The 19,607-nt window shown below is 36.4% G+C and overlaps 1 protein-coding gene across 1 annotated transcript in view; it reads right to left on the reverse strand.

Annotated features, from left to right (window-relative positions):
- LOC113235841 overlaps positions 1-19,607 on the reverse strand; it is a 37,238-nt gene that overhangs the window by 4,993 nt on the left and 12,638 nt on the right. Inside the window, exon 2 of the mRNA XM_026471758.1 lies at positions 144-255. Coding sequence (XP_026327543.1) covers positions 144-255 — 112 coding nt within the window. The remainder of the gene's footprint in view (positions 1-143; positions 256-19,607) is intronic.

Below are 19,607 nucleotides of genomic sequence, written 5' to 3' on the forward strand. Positions count from 1 at the left end.
CGTTCAGTCACGGAGGCAGTAAGTTACCCTACTTGTCTTATTATACTTTGACCATATCCTTGAAAGAGGGACATTCTCAGCAGTTGACAATGTGAAATTTAACCTTCCAAAGAATATGACTTTCAAGTGACTATATTACCTACCCAATAATCAAAGTCTCCAGGTGGCTCGTCGTATCCATCGAGAGCGGCAGCTGTCATTATCAGAGCCCAGAAGACAGCTCTGTGGGCAAACCGCCAATGCCAGCACAGCAGCCTGAGAACAAACGTTAGTTTAGATTTTTAGAACCACAACCTTTTATTTATTTATTTTCCTAATTATGCATAAGTTTAATTAAGAAAATAACAAGTACCTTAACGAAAATGATAATAACATATATATTATAATAGCTTAAAAATCAATACTAAATATAAATACGGTCTCTGCTTATTGCAAGTGAACGGAGCAGAGTAATAAAAACAATTACAAACTTAACGTTTTTTGGGAATATTTTAATAATAATATTTGCAACTGTAGTTCAGTTTGTAGTTTGTATTAATATTAGATATAACTGAATGAGCACTAATACCATCTCAGTTAACCGTGACTCGTGGCTAGAGATGTACCCGATTAGTCTATGCAGCCGCGCCGTTGAATTTTACCGGAGTAAAATCGGCGTCGTAAATTTTTTTTAAGTTTTCTTGTTAATTATATTATTTACTATGTTTCAATACAATAATTCCAGACAAATTAAAATGAATTACGTTACCTATCTTCGTACATCCTATTCATATTATACCAAAACGGGGAGGCAGACTATTCCACCCGTTGGACTGACAAACCCATGTATACAGTATCTGCTAACTTTCAAGATAAAGTGTCATAACGTTGAAAATTAATACAAACTCAAAACATGTCACGCTGATTTCACGCCGACCCCGCCAGCGTCGACGATTCCACGATCGACTCACGCGGGGTCTAGTTTTCACATGTATTAAAGCTCGTAACGTGGTTTGTATGAACAAATTGTACTTGACAGGACATTTTGACAAAAGATAGATTCATTTCCAACAAAACATTTTGGGTCCCTAATTTTGGGGACTTAATCGACCTTACGTTAAACTTTTTTTAAGATATCGTGTAACGAGATGTACAAATGATGCGCGTGGTGGTAAGTGACACGCGTGTTCAGAACAGTTGCAATGCCACGCAAAGCTTTATAAAAACCAGAAGCTTTGCCATTCCGCCCATCACCCTTCCACCAGCACCCTTTCTTCAAAGCTGGATGAAGAAATGTGAGCATTGCTACTTAGCGGTACAAATAAGTATGCTCGTAGTATCTACTTCCCCGGAATTTGAACTCTTTCGCAAGGACATCTGAACCAACTATTGAAGATCAAAAGGGGATTTAAATGAGTGTTCAGTAAAAACAATGTCTAACATTTATAGTTCCCAGTTCGTCTGTATAAACGAAGAGGTCAGTGCCTGCTGCTGCACAGGAATTAGTTTGGCAATGTCATATTCATCTTCCACTTATCGTGTTTTCAATCACAATCTGGGACAGGCCAGCGAGAACTTCGACTAGTTTAATAGAGTAAATTACGTAGTTATAAATATAAAAAAAATACCTACGATATAAACAGGTAGGACGCTGCAGAGACACGATGTGTAAATGGGGTTTCAAGGATACTAGTCAAGCGTAATGTAACTGCGGTGCCCCAACGCAGTCCGTGCAGCACTTACTGTTGTGCCCCTTGTGTCCTAATAACTGTACGAGGGAAGATCTCTACGCGCCCATGGACAGTGCAGTCAAAATAGCAAAGTACTATTCATGGTCAATTATAGTCCTATAATAAAAGAACTATCGACACGGCAAGAAGAAGACCTATGATATTTTTTTAGAAAATTACTAACAAACAGCGAGATTTATTTACACTTATTTACCTTTGAATCGCATCGTCAATAAAAATCTTTAGGCGAATAAAATAGACACGAATAGAACTGAGAATATTTTTAGAATTTAGAACATGTGGTTTTAAAACTAGGCGGAATGTCGATCCCTCTTTCTTACATTTTTAATTCACAGTTTTGCACATTCGCGCGCTAAATTTGATATTTGAGTATTTCTGTGAAACTAAATGGCGCATTAATTATAACAATTTTTTACCTTATTATTATTTCCTTAATGGCGGCCACTAGGCTTGGGCCATTGTCAGTTTCGAGGAATTCGGTCAGTTGTTGATTTATACAGTTTCGAAGAGTGCAATAACAATTACGAGACAAATGAAAAGACGCAAAACCCGAATGAAGCTTCATCATAATTGACATTGTATTAGTTATTTTTAGTCGTAATTGTTTCGGACGAATATCGAATGGAGAACAGGAATAGGCCCCCCTGTAAAGGGCCAGAAACAAGCCGTTGGTTTATTAAACAAACAAATCTGAAAGATAAATTGCTGTTCTTGACTGTGATCTTCACAAAGTCACAAATTCATTTAAAGTAGGTATATGCTTGCTATCAAACTATGCTTCTGTAAATTTCTGTTCATATTTCTCAATATATATTTAGTTTTTTTTTATACATACTTTTCTCCCTAAAACCAAAAAGGTTCTATTAAGTTCAGCAGCTTCACCCTAAAGCAAAATACCGTACGTCATCAAACTGTGAAAGTAGCTAAAGTAAACCAATCTAGCGGGATATACGTTTGTATTTGTTTGTGACCGTCTGTCTACATTACTTACTTAATTCCCGAAAAAGCCTAACCTATATAAATACTCAGCACAAGTAAAAAAAACAGAAACAATAGATCGTACAGACAATCTTAGCATCTATTTTCATTATTTTTTTTCCATATAAAAGTGTTCTTCATAATCTCCGATAAAGTTATGGCGGTTTTATGGCTGGCGTATAACAATGCCTGTCCAATTTTGTGTGGCAATGAAAATTTACGAAAAGTATAATTCTTGCTGCTTATAAAATTCTTGTAGGCGCTTCAATAAATCAGTGTTAGATACACAGACTAAATAATTTACTTACTTGGTTAGACGACATCGTGTACTGCTATGTAGCTCGCATTCATAACATTAAAACCGTAAAAATAGAAGAATTTGCAATAATTCCCACGTCCGTAAATTGGGCTGACGATAGCGCCAAAGACTGCAATCCTAAGTAGATCTATTCGTCTTTAATGACCCCTTAGATCATAGGTTCCTAAAGTTTATGGCTTACCGCCCACTTAGGCAAGATAAAAAAATGTCATCGCCCACCATCACAAAAAATAATTGGAAACATGTATTTTTTTTTTATATTAACTTAACACAAAAAATCACCAGGAAGCATATTATATATATTTAGTATATTTAGCAAATTATATATATTAGTTTATAAAGATAATTTGTTTTTTTTTTTTCAAATGCGGTAGCACTCGCTGGACAGAACCCCCCAGAACTCTTCAGCGCCCATTGGAGGGCGGTAGAGACCTCTTTGGAAAACTATGCCTTAGATGCTATACTTTAACTGTTATTAAATTATATTAACAATTATTATTAGGTCACAATATAATGAATTATATTTAATAAACCAATCCTTCATAAAATAGTTCATAAATATTGCATGAGTTACTCTTGGACAATTAGTAAAATAAATATAGCAAACAATTAACCAATACATTTATTTGCATACTAACTATGACAAATAGGATTGTTTTTTATTAATTGCGTTAATAACACTCGTATATAAAAATATTTTGACTAGATAGGGCTCAGCCACGCTCGCCGCTGACCCCGTTGCTGTGCCAAATTACATTACAAACTGTTATTATATTCCATAACGCATTACAAATAAAGCTATTTTATTGAACTCACACGGAGAATAGGCAAATAGGTCAATTTTCCCATCAATAACGTTCAAAGTCCTCATCCCTCGTATCAGCAGTGCCCTGTTCAGCAGGTTGGTTTTCCCATCAGGATCGCAAAGACCCACACGAATCAAAACCTCTGCATGCATATCTTGCTTCTTAACAATTGAAACACATTAAAAACCATTGCTAATTCCCTCCGTACCCCTACTGCGTTGTACCCCATCATACCCAGAATAAATAGGTTAGGATACGTCAAAGGAAAGTTCAAAGTCCTTTTCCGTCATTATAAGTTGAAGACTTATCTATATCTGCAGCACCACTCAGAGCTTTAAATCAAAAAGATCTGAGACACCTTGAGACACAAGTTGACAAGTCCCATGTGCCTGTAATTTCACCAGCACCCTTACCCTTCAAAACTGGAACACAGTAATGCTTTTATTGACGTTCGGCGCGGCGGTAGAAATAGTTACTTACATTTTTACAAATAAGGATAAGACTAACTTCATTTTCTCAGGGCTGTTTAGTTGCTTAAATTTCATGTCCACATGCAATCAGAAAAGGGCAAGCACACTGAGTTAAAATCGGGTTATAACCCATTGACGCCCAAAATCGAGAGCAAATACTATTTACAACTAAATATGTGTTGTACATCGAGTTTTGTTCATATTTAATGATATTATTACAGCTTTCCTAGACGATTCATTTTGCCTTTCCATTGAATCGATTCACTTGAAAGTCGTGTTGAAATAAATCGGTGCAAAAAATCATCAGACTGTATAAACTTGAATCGATTTTCATAAAAATCGAATCGTAATGTGCATCCTTAACAGTGCGAATCTACAGGATTGCATTGGACTGATCGATCAGGATCTTTTTCGTCTGAAAAAAATATTTTTACTTCGAAATTTGTAATAGGTATGTAATTACACCAAAATTCGTATTCGCTGTTTTAGCCTACGATTTTGGGCAAAAATGGGTTAAAACATGGCGCTTTAGGCAAAAAGCCGTGCAATAATAACAATAGTATAATAACGCAACACACTCATAGTCCCGCACTAGGGAAAACCTGTGTCGCGGGTGCCATGGACCACACATAGACAACCACAAATTACACCCAAACTCACTAGAGAAACAAATGTAGGCCATACACATATATCTCTCGGCCCGGGAATCGAACCTGGGACCTCTGCGTGGCAGTCCGGCATGGTAACCGTTCGGCCACGGAAGCAGTTCAGTTTTAACATGATTTTATCCCACTACCCATTTCTGCATGCAAAAGCTGTATGAACGGAAGCATAATAAAGCCGTAATTCGGTCATTGACGTTTACCGAAAATCCAATTTACTTGATAACAAATTCAATATTATTTTTTTTATTATATTTCACAGTCAGTGACGCTATTCTTATGCACCTTGTTTATTTTTCATCTACTCATTTATGTAGTCTCATAAAAAATAATTCGCGACAATTTAGCTTCTTTTGAACAACGCTCGAGTTGAACGGCTTTTTGTCATTTTGGCAAGAAAAATAGAAGCATTTACAAAAGCTTTGTAAAAGGCTATTTAGTATGCGTGGACGATTTCTTTTGACTAAAGTGTACACGGTTTCATCTAAGGCTAATTTAAAATTCGTAGAAACTTAGGGGTCATGAGCGCACCCGGCAACAATATTTTACCGTTCCGTCGAAACATCATTTTCGTTTTTTAACCGTTAATAAAGTAAGTAGTAAGTGAGTGTGTTCTACCAGATATGTCCTACGGAGCCGAGACGTGGACACTAACAATAGGCCTCATCCACGAATTAGTCGCTCAGAGCGAAGGAGCGAGCTATTGGGGTTTATCTGATAGACAGAACTCCTAACGAAGTCATACGTTCAGAGAACTAGCTCGCAAAATCAGTAAGCTTACGTTGCAATGGATCGCACATGTCTGTCCCAGTAGTATGCGAAAGCGGATCCTGGGTAGGGACGGGCGTTTAAACGAAAAGTACTTAAAAAAATTTGCTGTTTAAAATAAGCACTTAAGCACGCTTTTTATTTGAAGCGTAACCGTTAATACTCAACAACTTAATTTTTTACAACTTGCCTTTGTTTCTACTCCTACCATATATTTTTCCTAAACAAATTAATTCGTCAATGTGATTAATAATTTTGTACTTAAATGAAAATAAAACTTGCGTTTTACAAATAAACTTACTTAACTAAAAAACCTTTAGCGGTCTACTCTTGCTTTTCGCTATCAACACAACGTTGCAAGGTCTTTTTAACATAAAACTCTATGCGCATAAAGGTTTTTCTAAACGATTTTTTAAGCTTCAAAGTAAAAAGCGTTTAAGTGAAAAGCGTCTAAAAACGCCTTTTTCTAAAAAAAAGCTACAACGTCTAAGCGTTTAAAATAAACAGGTTTTTCCCATCTCTAATCCTGGGACGTCTCTCTATGGCGACGTAGTAAATCGCTAGTTATTAGTGGGTACCCGGGACTGCTGCCCGGGAATTCCAAGTGTGATACGCATAACACATATCGGACATGTCTGTGAAAGTGTTGATATGCTCCCTGTTCGAGTGCCAGTGAAAGGGTTGTAACCTTAATAACCCGTGACCAGGTTCACGGCAGTAAAACAGAAAACGTCAGGTCCACAAATTTATTTAAAGTCGGTTAAAGAGAAGAAAGGTAACAAGTAGGCCCAAAAGGGCCGAGATGTACTGAATTACAGATACGTATTCATAGGTAGGTATATGATAAAGGTTGTAGTGGTTATAAACTCATTAAAATTGGTACATGATTTAGATTAGTAATGATTTTATACTTAGTAAAGGAATCAAAATTAGATGCGATTGAATTTTAACCAGCAACGTACGCTGTCGCGATCGAGCAGGGAGTGACGGTGAACGAAACAAAATCAGAATGCGAGGCAAAAGAACTATGGAACAATTCAAAATTTAAATTTAAATACGAGTGGCCAGGTACCGGAGAAAGGCGATAAAAAGGTGGGATGACGATGTAAGGAGGTCACACCGTCACAATTTGTTCTAGAGTGGCGCCCACGTCAAGGAAAACGTAGTGTAGGATGTACTGCGACACCAGAGAAAGGTGCGAGCGGCAAGGGGGTTTACTCCGTTTTCCGTCTAACGTCTGTCGTAAGCTGTTACTGTCAAATGAATAATACTCGATCAAATTAAAAAACCCATGATGCAAATGAAGCTTCATACATGACATTGTTTTTTAACTTGATCGAGTATTACTTATTTGACGGTAATTCTTTCGAACAGATGACGGACGGAGGCAACGCAGCACAAAGCAGCACCTCCGGGATGTTTGCTTTGGCGAATTGCTTTCATGCCTTCTTGCGGAAAAAGCAACACCGTTGGTAAGGCTCCGGAGGAGTAACAACAGCATCCTAATAAATAAATACCATTATCCGACAAGACGAGCTGCCAGAGACTTGAGTTGCGATTTTTATTGACGTACAATGCAATCAAAGTTGACAAGAGCATATTGCTTGAGATGTAGTTCCGAGGCCTCCTTTGTTCGTTATATGCAGCAGAAACAACTAATCGAAATTAGCAAGCGTTTGTTGTCAAACTTTTGAATATACTTTGACTTTAAACTTATTGGACTAAATGACAGTAGCAGTTAATGTACCTATCTATGAATGATTAAAAAAATAAATCAATTTATTTCATGTCATTAAAGTCATATTCGAGACGACGTTTGGTTCAATGGGACAGCGGTGCAGGTTGTGGAGCAGATTAAATACCTGGGTCATATTTTAACAAGGAGTCTTAGAGATGACAACGACATGGAGAGAGAGGAGGGCTATCTTGATTCGGTGTAATATGTGAAGTTTACGCTTTTCCAGGCTTATTGTCAGCGTCTTTACACCTGGCAATTATGGGTTAACTTTAAAAGAGCGAGCCTAAGTACTCTAACGGCGCGTGTACACGCTAAGAAATTTGACGTGTCTGCTACAGAAAAGATGAGAATGGTATTGTACACGACAAGAACTTTGTCGGATCTAGCCACGAAAATATGTCGTGTCTGTAACAGACAGAAAGTGATGAGTATATACACGATACGAACGCTTTCGGGCAGACGTGTGTAGGGTAAACGTGTCAGTGCATTAACGAGTCTACTATAATTATTTTTCCTCCGATATAAGGTGCATTACTATGGCAAGATAAATACGCATAAATCATATACTACCTAAGTATCTACCTAATAATAATTTTAAGAAATGTATACTTAAAATTAATATTTGTATTTACCATATAAATGTTTTTTCTGTATTTGTCATTTCTTGAAAATCTTCTTTAAGAATAATAAATATTTCTATCTATGCCTCAAAAGTACGTCATTCATCTTTATAAATCTCTAAGGTTTTGTCCCACAATACGGGTCGTTCCTCTACTAAACTTATAAGTAAATCATGCGTTTTATTAGTCGCAATGGAATTTGTAGTGCAACAAAAGTAATTTGCAAGACCAGTTCATGCGCATAAACGTTACTGACAATGCGCCCCATATAATAGCGGCAGAGCGCGCCCCGAGTCAGGGGTAGACAAGGTTTTTTTTCTCCGGCGCCGAGACGGTGTACACAGTTCGTGTGTAGAAACGACACGAATTCTTGCATAGACCCGGCGACTTTTCTTAGTGTGGACACGCGCCCTTACAGTGCAATACAATGACACTTTCCGCATTCTTAGAAAGTTACCACGCTTCTGCAGTGCATCGAACATGTTCGCCGAGGAGGACTACCTGACTTCTTTGCTGTTGTCAGGGCTCGTATTGCTTCCTTTTGGGATAGATTGCGTTGTTCTGATAACGGCATACTGAGAGCTATTTCCGCAAATATGTCTGGTCCAATTTTTAAGTACTGAAAATAGATTAGACGAAGACCTGTATGGGTCATACCTCATTACTTTACTTCAGTTTATTTTATTTTATTTCCTTTTACTCGTATATTTTATTCTTGTATAATATCATTACTGTTGTATTATGCCACATTGTATATTTAAAATGGGATTTTTGCCTGAAAATAAACAATTATTATTATTATTGTATTATTAAATGATATACAGTGAGAGGATGAACAGGTCGTGCGACACGCCTGTCCATAGCAGTCGCAGTGCCACTCGGACGTTTAAATCGCAAAGGTCTGAGGGACTGGCACTGCGCCCGCCACCCCGAGACATAAGTTGACAAGACTCATGTGCCTAGAATTTCGCCAGAACCTTTACCCTTTAAAAACATGTAACCAAATTCTAAAATTCGTAACGAATTCGTATTGTATTAATTATCCCAATTGTTATGCTATTTCCATAACGCTGGTTTACTTATGATAATTAAGTTCAAGTGTGTCTTTCAAATATTTTTCTATCCTATAATAACGCTGGAACGAATAACAACGAGTGGGTATTAAAAAGTGTCTTAACATTTAAAATAGCAATGCCTTCATTTTGTAAATAGCTAAATTTGAACAAAACACGAACTATAATTATTCATACAAAGATCGAACACTCGGAAAAAATTATTTAAGTCCTGCCGGATTCGAACCGACGACGTCTTCTAGCATACCGTGGCAGACGCCACACCAACTAAGCCACGGAACGAACCGGCGGACCTCACGAATTTTTCTATGTACTTGCGTCGTAACTTTGTATTTGGTTTTTCAACAACTTTTTAGCCCTAGCGCCATTTACAGCTACCAGGCCCGGCTACAGATGTCGCATTGTATTTAAATTTTTATTGAAATGATATTCAATTGTTTTTAAGTGAAATTACTCCACTAGTTTGTTATAATTATTAATACAAAGATCGAACACGTCGACAAACAACACAAAAGTTGTGTTTTTGCTAATTAAAATGTCAAATAAATGACGCGACTCAAACGATCTACTGGCTCCTGATTATGCCTAAAGGTCTTGCAACCGGCCAATAAACCTTTATATAAAAAAAATTGATTAAAATATAAGCGGTATTTGGCCACTTCTAATCTCTTCGGTCTTTTGTTTTGTAGCGTTTGTTTGGCTTTATTGTATTTTATTGTCATGGATTGTTAACAAAATATACATTAAACATTGGTTGTTTCCTTATTTTATTTACATAATTAGGTCTTAAATCACGTACCTATTACTTAGACCACAGATCGACTATAACACAGATTACAGAATATACTATAAGAACCCACAATATACAATGATTGCATAAAATACTATTAGAACACTTACGCACGTTATAAAAAATTAAATGGTTGACTATTGAGCATTTCGTAGTGTGTTTGTGTCCTTACACTACACATCAAACTGTCTAAATTGATTTTCATTTGTACGCCAACGTCTACATCAAACATGGCTGCCATCAGATGTGAAAAGTACATTGTCCCTATTGAAAAATCTTCTAAAAGCGATTCATCTATTCCTCTCTCACTGAACTCCAAACAAAAGTAATCATATTAATTGTGACTTTGAGAAAAAAAGGGCAATGTGCTTGGTACTGGTCAATGCAAACATTGTTAAATCTACTCTGTGAATATTTTATTTGCAAGTCAACAATGGTGAATACCCTTTTCCTTTCTCATTTTATATTTCGTTTTATTAAGTGAAATAATTAACAATATTTTTTTAGTAAAATTTGTTATCGCTTAAATTGTGAGATGGGTATTAATTAGGTACTTAGGTTAGGTCGTTCACAAAATTAGTAACATACCTAATTTTTAAAGAAATAGCGTTAATTACAGAAACTCATTGGAACTATAGTCTGTATTTTTTGACGACGGAGTAAAACAACATTCGCAGGGTTGCTAGTTTCCATAAAATTTTAAGTAGTCATGTAGTTGTTGTCGACAGTTTTATCGAAAGAAGATAAAATTTTTCTAAAAATGACTCAATTGTGAATGTTGCGACGTTCTAATGATTACTAATTGGGTTGTTGCCTTGTTTATTCTTATTTTGACAGATGGCCTACTAGTATCGAAACCAATTATTATTCATGTACATTTTAACAAGAATAGGTGGACGTGGTTATCTAAAATTTAAAAAATTTAACATATATATCTCCTCTTTGTGTTTTTCATATGCATCTAAATACAGCGCATGTATGTGTGTATGAACTTACGAAAATTGACAATTAAAATGAACCTGTGCACAGTAATTGGACGAATAATGCCGAGGAATAATCAAATTAATCAAGTTCGGGTATTTATTCCATATTGCATCGATATTATTTATATTATTGTGTCGATAGTCGATAGAATATTTATCGACTGCAATCACTAGCTGCTTGCAAGCAAGCAACACTTTTGCGCAATAAACTGTCATTTTACTCCGTCTTCAAAAAAGACAGACTATATAATATATCGCACATGAAACCATATACTGTCGTAGTTAAAAAATGATGGAATTGAGAAAACTCGATTCGAAAATTAAAAAAAATTGAATGAATCTTCTGTTCGTTTGCTCGGAGATCGTGCCCCGAAGAGGGCTTACTTGGGACAATCGAAAGGACGCCGACCGGTCGGGTGTACCAGGTACCGCTGGAGCGACGAAGTCCAGAACTGGCTCAGAACCGGTAGACGTGGCAGAATCAGGTGTCGGAGGCCAAGGCGCACTGTTGGTCACTGCGCCACCAAGGTAATAGTAGTAGAATGAATCTTACGAGTAATTTGATAATTTTCGTTTATACATATTAATTAGTTCACCACATATATAAACAAGATAAATTTATTGGTTCCATTCAATCATTTTTTGAACTTTCAAACCGTGTTCTCTCATCACCATTTTTGAGTTACAACGACATTACGTGTGACATACATTACCACCGCATGGTTTCCGATATTCTGTTATATTGGAATGTTTAGAAAATACACAATCAAAAATGGAAGTATTTAACGCATTGATGACTAAATGGCTTTGTCCATAATAAGAAAACGCTCATACTTTAGGTATGTAGTTTAAATCCCTCAATTCACTGCTTATTATTATTATATGCTATGTGTATCACTTGAAATTTAGGTAAATATCTTCTGCTCATTTCCGTCTCTGGTAACGACTAAAAGCGGTTACCCGCTTACCATTTTGACTTCCTACCTGTGTAAGAATCAAATGACGTATGTAAGGAAATAGAATTAGTATCTAAATTTAGACGATTTGAAATGTAATGTGGTGACACAGTAAATATAGAGGTTTGCATTTTAATGGGAAAATTATGTTGAAAGGGAATTGAATAACAGCGACAAAAGTGGATCTAAAGTGTAGGATGTTACAAAATATGTTCAATACATAAGTATTGAACATATTTTATGCGAACGAATGTTGTTCCTATAGTGAAGAACAGGACCGGTGATCTGAGCAATCCCTCAAACTACCGACCCATCTCTCTCGCAACAATACTTTCAAAAGTACCTACTAGAACGACTAATACATCCATTTATTACGGAAGCTGTAAAATTAAATGAAGCGCAGTTTGGATTTCGGCCCGGTCTCTCAACAGACATGGCTATATATTGCCTAAAAAATACCATAAAGCATTACTTAAAAAGAAAAACAACTGTGCATGGCTGCTTTCTCGACCTAAGCCGTGCTTTTGACACCATAAACTACCAGCTACTATGGTCAAAAATGATGAAAGCTGGTGTGCCAAGTAGTGTAACATGTCTGTTGAGATACTGGTACGGGAATCAAATTAACGTGGTACGCTGGGAAGATGCGTTCTCTGAGGAATACAGGATGGTCTGCGGGGTTAGGCAGGGCGGGCTGACGTCACCGGTCTTGTTTAACCTTTATGTTAATGACCTGATGGAGGAACTTAGCAGTGCAGGAGTCGGTTGTCACGTCGCTGGAGAATGTGCAAACAACTTCAGCTACGCTGACGATATGGCATTGTTGAGTCCCTCTATTAGTGGAATGAGAAAACTGATTGCCATATGTGAGCGGTATGCTGTCTCTCATGGTCTTCATTACAACGTGAAAAAGACAGAAGTTATGATATTCAAATATGACAAAGGGCCTGAGATTGTTGCACCCGTTACATTACTTGGGTCAACATTAAAAGTGGTATCTACTTTCAAATATCTAGGACACATTATTACCGATAGACTCACGGATAATGAGGACCTTGAGAGGCAGCGCCGAGCCATCTCTGTAAAGAGCAATATGCTGGCACGGCGGTTTGCGCGCTGCTCAGACCAGGTAAAGGTCACCCTGTTCCGGGCATACTGTCAGGCGTTTTATACCAGTCAGCTGTGGTATAGCTACACTAAACGGTCATTCGGCATGTTACGGGTGCAGTATAATAACGCATTTCGTACCATGTTGGGTTTGTCATGGCGTTGCAGCGCATCTGGTATGTTTGCCCTGAACAGGATGCACGATTTTTACGCTTTAATGAGAAAACGAAAATGGTCTTTTACTGAGAGGCTAAAGAACTCGAAAATCTTATTGGTGCAAGTCATTTTTTCGCGATGCTATTGTTGTTTTTGGACGTTTTTGTAAGTATTCATTGTAATCATTCAGTTTTTAATCATAGTGTAATTTGAATCTAATTTTTAATCTAATTTTTATATTTTTAAATTTAATTATATGTAATTTTGTAAATTAATGGGATTTATGCCTAAATAAATAAATTTATTATTATTATTATTATTATTATTGAACAAAGTCAAGAGCCTACAAGCAGGGTTAATTAAATATTTAGTAAACAGTAAAACAAAACGCGATTGTAAGGGTGATTATAATAATTTATATTATTTACTTAAAATACTGCCCGTCCACTCGAAATCGAAATACCAATGCAACTTGCACAATGCATTAGATTTCCAATAAATAGAAGACCAAAAGGGCTCGTGAAGATAAGTTCGTACAGGCTATGAATTACCATGGGCGGAGGCTAAATAAATATTATGTAGTACCTCTCTCTCTTTTTAGCCGTGGGGCGACGGCTTAAGAATACATTGTCGCCTCCCCATACATGCCCGTGGGGGTCGTAAGAGGCGACCGAGGGCGTCACAAGTGTCCATCTGCTTAGCATTGTGGTAGGCTCTGTGCCGACTGGATAGCGACCACAGTACACACGGCGGAAAACCCTCCACAGTGAAACGCTTTTGCGAATCGCGTTCAGGGATCAGTTGGTGTACATCCAGTGCATTTGGCCAGACCGGCAAAATGATAGTGACGGAGTGAAGATATTTGTTTTTTCCATCCGTTACTCTCATCTCTGGACTGTATTCGCACTTTCCATCAGGCGCGGTGCAGTCATTTTGTCGAGTCGCAATAAAAAAAAAAAAAATAAAAAAAAAAAAAAAACCTCGTATATATAATGATATGGGGTTCTTAATAAAAAGTCCTACATTTAGTAAGCAAATTATAACGGTTAAAATAAAAAGGCGTTATTGAACGAAATTCTGATTTGAGAAAAGATTGTAAAAAAAATATTTTGTTGTTGTAAGGAAGAATTTGTATTTATTATATATTATTGTAATTGTTATTGTTGTTTCGGTTAATAAGTAAGTTTGACCTATATGAGAAGTACCTTCTCACATCTAGGTACTTGGTTAACCATTAAGTAGAACTATAATTGTGTAAGAGCGTGCTCATCAACTTCTGTTTCCAGTTTGGCGGGAGATAGACTTTTGTAAAATAAAAAAGCTTTGTATACTTTTTGATATATAAACAAAAATTAAAAAAGAAGCTAGATCTAGAGCTTCTGCTCGAGATTTCTGACTCGAGAAATCCCGGGAAATCACGCCATCTACGTGACGAAAAAAAAATTACGTTTTTACTGAAAAATTGTCTTATAAATCTTCGCAAAAAAATGGAAAAGTCGAAGGTTTGGAAATATTTTACGAAGAACAAAGTTTCTACACATAAACGCACAATGCCTTATATGTCCTAAACAGATATCAATAAACGGCTCAGTACAAGTGGTATCAGAAGATACGGAGGCATCAACTTCTTGTGGTATGAGATGTTTTTGTTGATTCGTTTTGTAATTTTTTCAAGTCATTTTGTAATATTGATTTGTTTGTAATGTGATTTGTTTTATTTTGATCAGTTGATGGTAATAGCTAAATGTTGATTATTTGTAAATGAAGACTGGTTGATTTAATTCATAATAACGTTGATCTCATAAATAAATAAAACATTTTGATTTTATTACAAATTATGTTTGTTTTTATTTGTACTTATTTTTAAATAAGCATTTGACCTCCATCTCACCTGATGAAAGTGATGCAATATTATATATAGTAATGCCTATTCACTCTCGCGTTGAAAAATTGGAAGTTCTAGCTTTCGGGGAAAAGTCCTTTAAATAAAAATGTATAGTTGACTAAGCTGACTTTTTAAGGGTTTAAAATAATCTCGAACAACTCGAGAAACCTGGGAAATCGGGCTCGGGAAATCTCGAACTCGAGAAAAAAATATGTCGAGAAATCAGAAACCCTAGTTACTCACAGTTCAGCTGGTGATTGTACTTAACATAAGTGCAACGTCTTAAAAATGATGATAATATGTTAGACAACACACTGTATTATAAGTTCTTTTTAACCGACTTCAAAAAAGGAGGAGATTCTCAATTCGACTGTATGTTCTTTTTTTTTTGTTTTTTGTTTTTTTTTGTATGTATGTTACGCGATAACTCCGGTATTTGTGAACCGATTTTCATGATTCTTTTTTTGTTGGAAAGGGGGTACTTCCATAGTGGTCCCATTTCATTTTGAAGAAAATCATCCACTTCAAAGGGTGGCTGTTCACGCATGAAGATTCATTTTTATAAATAGCGCCTAACTTTAATTTAGGAGCAATTACTTTTAGCAATCATTTAGTTGATTTTGCTATTTCTCCAATTCAAGGCGTTTTTCTCTCGATATAGATATATCTTTGAGTAGTGTCGTAGTGAGAACCTATTTTTATTATCTCCAGTATCAAGTCCTGTATAGTGGCGAACTAGGGGATATTTCAATAAAACTTAGCAAATAGACGTAATTCCACGTACTTTTGAGGTCGGTTTTTTTAGTACTCTGTACTGAGATTATAGATTATTTATTATGTCAAGTGACGGAACGGACAGGTTATGTGCCTGGTCGTAACCGACACGTCTGTCCATAGCTCTTACAGTGCTTTAATGACATTTGAGACATAACTTAATAAGACCTGTTTGCTTGTATTTTCACCAGCATCCTTACCTTTCAAAATCGGAACACAATTAGGCTCAGATTAGTGTTTGGCGGTAGAAATAGGTAAGGTGGCAATCTGCCACTTGACTTCTGTCGCCAAGCAGTAATGTCATCATTACTGTGTTCCGGTTTTAAAGGGTAAGGGTGTTGGTGAAATTACAGGCACATGAGACTTGTCAAGTTACGTCTCAGGACTCTCAGGGAGACATGTGCAGTGACAGTGCCCCTCAGATCTTTGTGATTTAAAGCTCTGCGTTGGACTACGACTGTTATGGACAGACATGTTAGTTTACTATCAAGCGCAGGATTAGTTCGTCCCGTCACTTGATATTATAAAAAGAACTAACCTTTTCACGAACACTTTCACAAGGAGCTCGATTACTAGTAAAAGTTCCAGAGTAACAACATCTACTCCAGGCATTACCCAGAACACCCAAAGGCGAACCAATTCAGAAAAGTCAATTTCCCAAATTTGTTCTGCCGATAATCGAACCCAGGATCTCTGCATCAAGCACCCACAATTTAATCCACTTCTCCAACGAGGTCGTCAATAAATAAATAAATAAATAAAAAACGCACACACTCATAGTCCCGCACTAGGGTAACCCTGTATCGGGGGTGCCATGGTCACATATCGACCCCTCCTACGTAAAGTATCGTATGTCCAAATTGCCTAGTTTACAGGTGAGCGTTTTGAAGTTCTGAATTTCTGAATGAATGAAAAGTTCTCAATGAAAGATCATAGATCATCTAACCGATATTTATATATTTATAATACTCTATGTGATTAACGAGATTTGCTGAATAAAACTGAGAAATGCTAAAGTCTTGTATTGTGCTCATTTCAGTGAATTGTGAACTTTAAAACGCTCCCCTGTAAACTTGGCAATTTCGACATACGATACTTTACGTAGGAGGCGTCGAATATACAACCACAATTTACAATTTACAAATTACAAACCAAACTCACGAGAGAAATAAATGTGAGCCATGTAAATATTTCTCCTGGCCCGGTAATCGCTCCCGGGACCTCTGCTTGGCAGACGAGCATAGTAACCGTACAGCCACTGAAGAAGTTATAATTTTCACATTAGACGACAAAAAATTTCCAAAATGGAACCAAAATATTTTTGTAATGGCTTTAGATTAATTTTGTTGCTGCAGTTGATTCTTGGTACAAGATGGAGCTAAAATAAAATTGAGGATTTGAATTTAGATTCAGAAGTAATTAGAGCGTCATCGTGATATTAATTATTTAATTTAAATTTGTAAAGGAGGGTTCCGTTGGATGAGGTTACTAAAACTAGCCAAGTGAAACTCCAAGTGGTTCAGAAGAACATTTCACCTTGTATGTTGCCAATACAATTTCAAAGATGGGACTCACTCCTGGAAACCGTTCTGCGAGATGAGGTTTTTCACCCTATATGAGCGTACGAAATATCAGAAGATCCGGGTAACAGTTCCCAAGAGGGGACTCAACTCCTGGAGCCTTACTGAGCTTCCTGCATTCTCAGATTCGTCTTCAACAAACAAGTGTTCGAGTAGTCACCATTCGAGGGAAAATCTTAACACCGCGATTCAGAAATAACGCCAAATGTGTCAATGCCATCTAGCGGATTCTTAGAGAACTAAAAGTGAACAATCTGGCTTAAGACCGTCTATTACGTAAAGTAGGTTTGTTACAAATTTAGATTAATATTATTATTATTTTTTGTATATATATTTGTAATAGCCGAATGTTTCTTTCTTTCTTTCTATATGGTGGAATAATAATCGACAGATTAAAGAACAGGAGTAGAAAAAAAAACGCCTACTGACTCTATACAATTCGATTTAGGATTTTTTTATTTTTACAAATTTCTATCATAATATATAAAAATTACCTTAATTAATGCGTGATATTGTTATTTCACACTTTATATTTAATTCTAATGCAAATAGCATGTAACCCCTGTAAATATTCTCGTTAAGTAAGAAGCTAATCTGTCGTAAAGCGAATCTGTCCTAAGGCGAATGATAGAGAAAACTTAATTCATGCAGAAACTGTGAAGAAAATTAATATTCTCACTCGATGCAAGAAATACTACTTTATGATTCTTTGCACTTTCCTAGCACATTTTTCTGAAATTAAAATTCGCAACGTGACTGGGAAAGAATCGGAGTGCTCATTTAGAATTGTAAATTTTTAAAGAGTCACATTTCGATCTATTAGTTGCATGTTCTTGGAAAGCTCTTGACGGTTTTGAACGTGATCCAAGTTTCTACTGTTTAATATCTAAATTGCTCTCTCAGCTCTTTACCAAACTAAATATAATAGATAATAATCTCAGCACAGAGTATTAAAAAAACCGACCTCAAAATTACGTGGAATTACGTCTATTTGCTAAGTTTTATTGAAACATCCCCTAGTTCGCCGCTATACAGGACTTGACACTGGAGATAATAAAAAATCGGTTCTCACTACTCAAAGTATATTGAGAGAAAAGCGCCTTGAATTGGAGAAATGGCAAAATCAACCATTAAAGTAATTGCTCCTAAATTAATGTTAGCCTATTTATGAAAATGAATCTTCATGCGTGAACAGCCACCCTTCAAGGTGGCAAGATTTTCTTCAAAATGAAATGGGACCACTATGAAAGTACCCCCTTTCCAACAAAAAGAATCATGGAAATCGGTTCACAAATACCGGAGTTATCGCGTAACATACATACAAAAGAACATACAGTCGAATTGAGAACCTCCTCCTTTTTTGAAGTCGGTTAAAAATAGTCAACGCCATCTAGCGATATTGTGAAGTAACCTCTTAAGGAAATTCGATACAAACATTTATTAATATTGACCCAAATCACTATAATATTAATAATGTGCTGAACAACCTTACCAATTACCTATGTTTGTCCGTAATTTAAACAAAATTAAAAGGCAGACCAAAACACATTTGGCGTTTACGGTAATAAAAGCTTTGGAACATTTGAAAAATTGTCTCAAACGCAATTTACGTCAATAAATTCATATTTAACTTGAACCAATTTCAAGAACTGATCCTTTGTAGCAAATAACAATTGTTGGAGCCATTTTTTTATGATACTAAACGCCCATTTAGATGTAGAGAGTTTCTCGTCTCGAAGATACGATCATCGAAAGAATATAAAAAACCTTCCTCGTCTAAACATTCGCGATTAAGTGACGGGAGAAACATGTCGTGCGCTTGGTGGTTATAAGCGCCACGCCTGTCCATAACAGTTGCAGTGGCACTCAGTGCTTTAAATCGCAAAGATCTGAGGGGCACTGCCTCTGCGCCCTTTACCCTGAGACATACGTTGACAAGTACCACGTCCCTGTAATTATTAAGAGGGAGCAGAGGAAAAATTCCTAATCTTCGATTTGATTTTAGAGGGGTACATCCACTTTATAGTTAAAAATAAAATATTGTATGAGTAACTACACGATATATTCACGCATAGACATTAATCAGAAACATAAAACAATAAAGTTTCCTCGATAGATAAAAATCACGAAATGACCTTTAATTTTCATATTTTTTCGATTTATCCTCGAAATGCTACAGGTTATTAGGACAAAAATTAGATAATTAATTATA

The sequence above is a fragment of the Hyposmocoma kahamanoa genome, unplaced genomic scaffold, assembly GCF_003589595.1.
Source record: "Hyposmocoma kahamanoa isolate Upper Pololo Valley unplaced genomic scaffold, ASM358959v1 88, whole genome shotgun sequence".
Lineage (NCBI taxonomy): Eukaryota > Metazoa > Arthropoda > Insecta > Lepidoptera > Cosmopterigidae > Hyposmocoma > Hyposmocoma kahamanoa.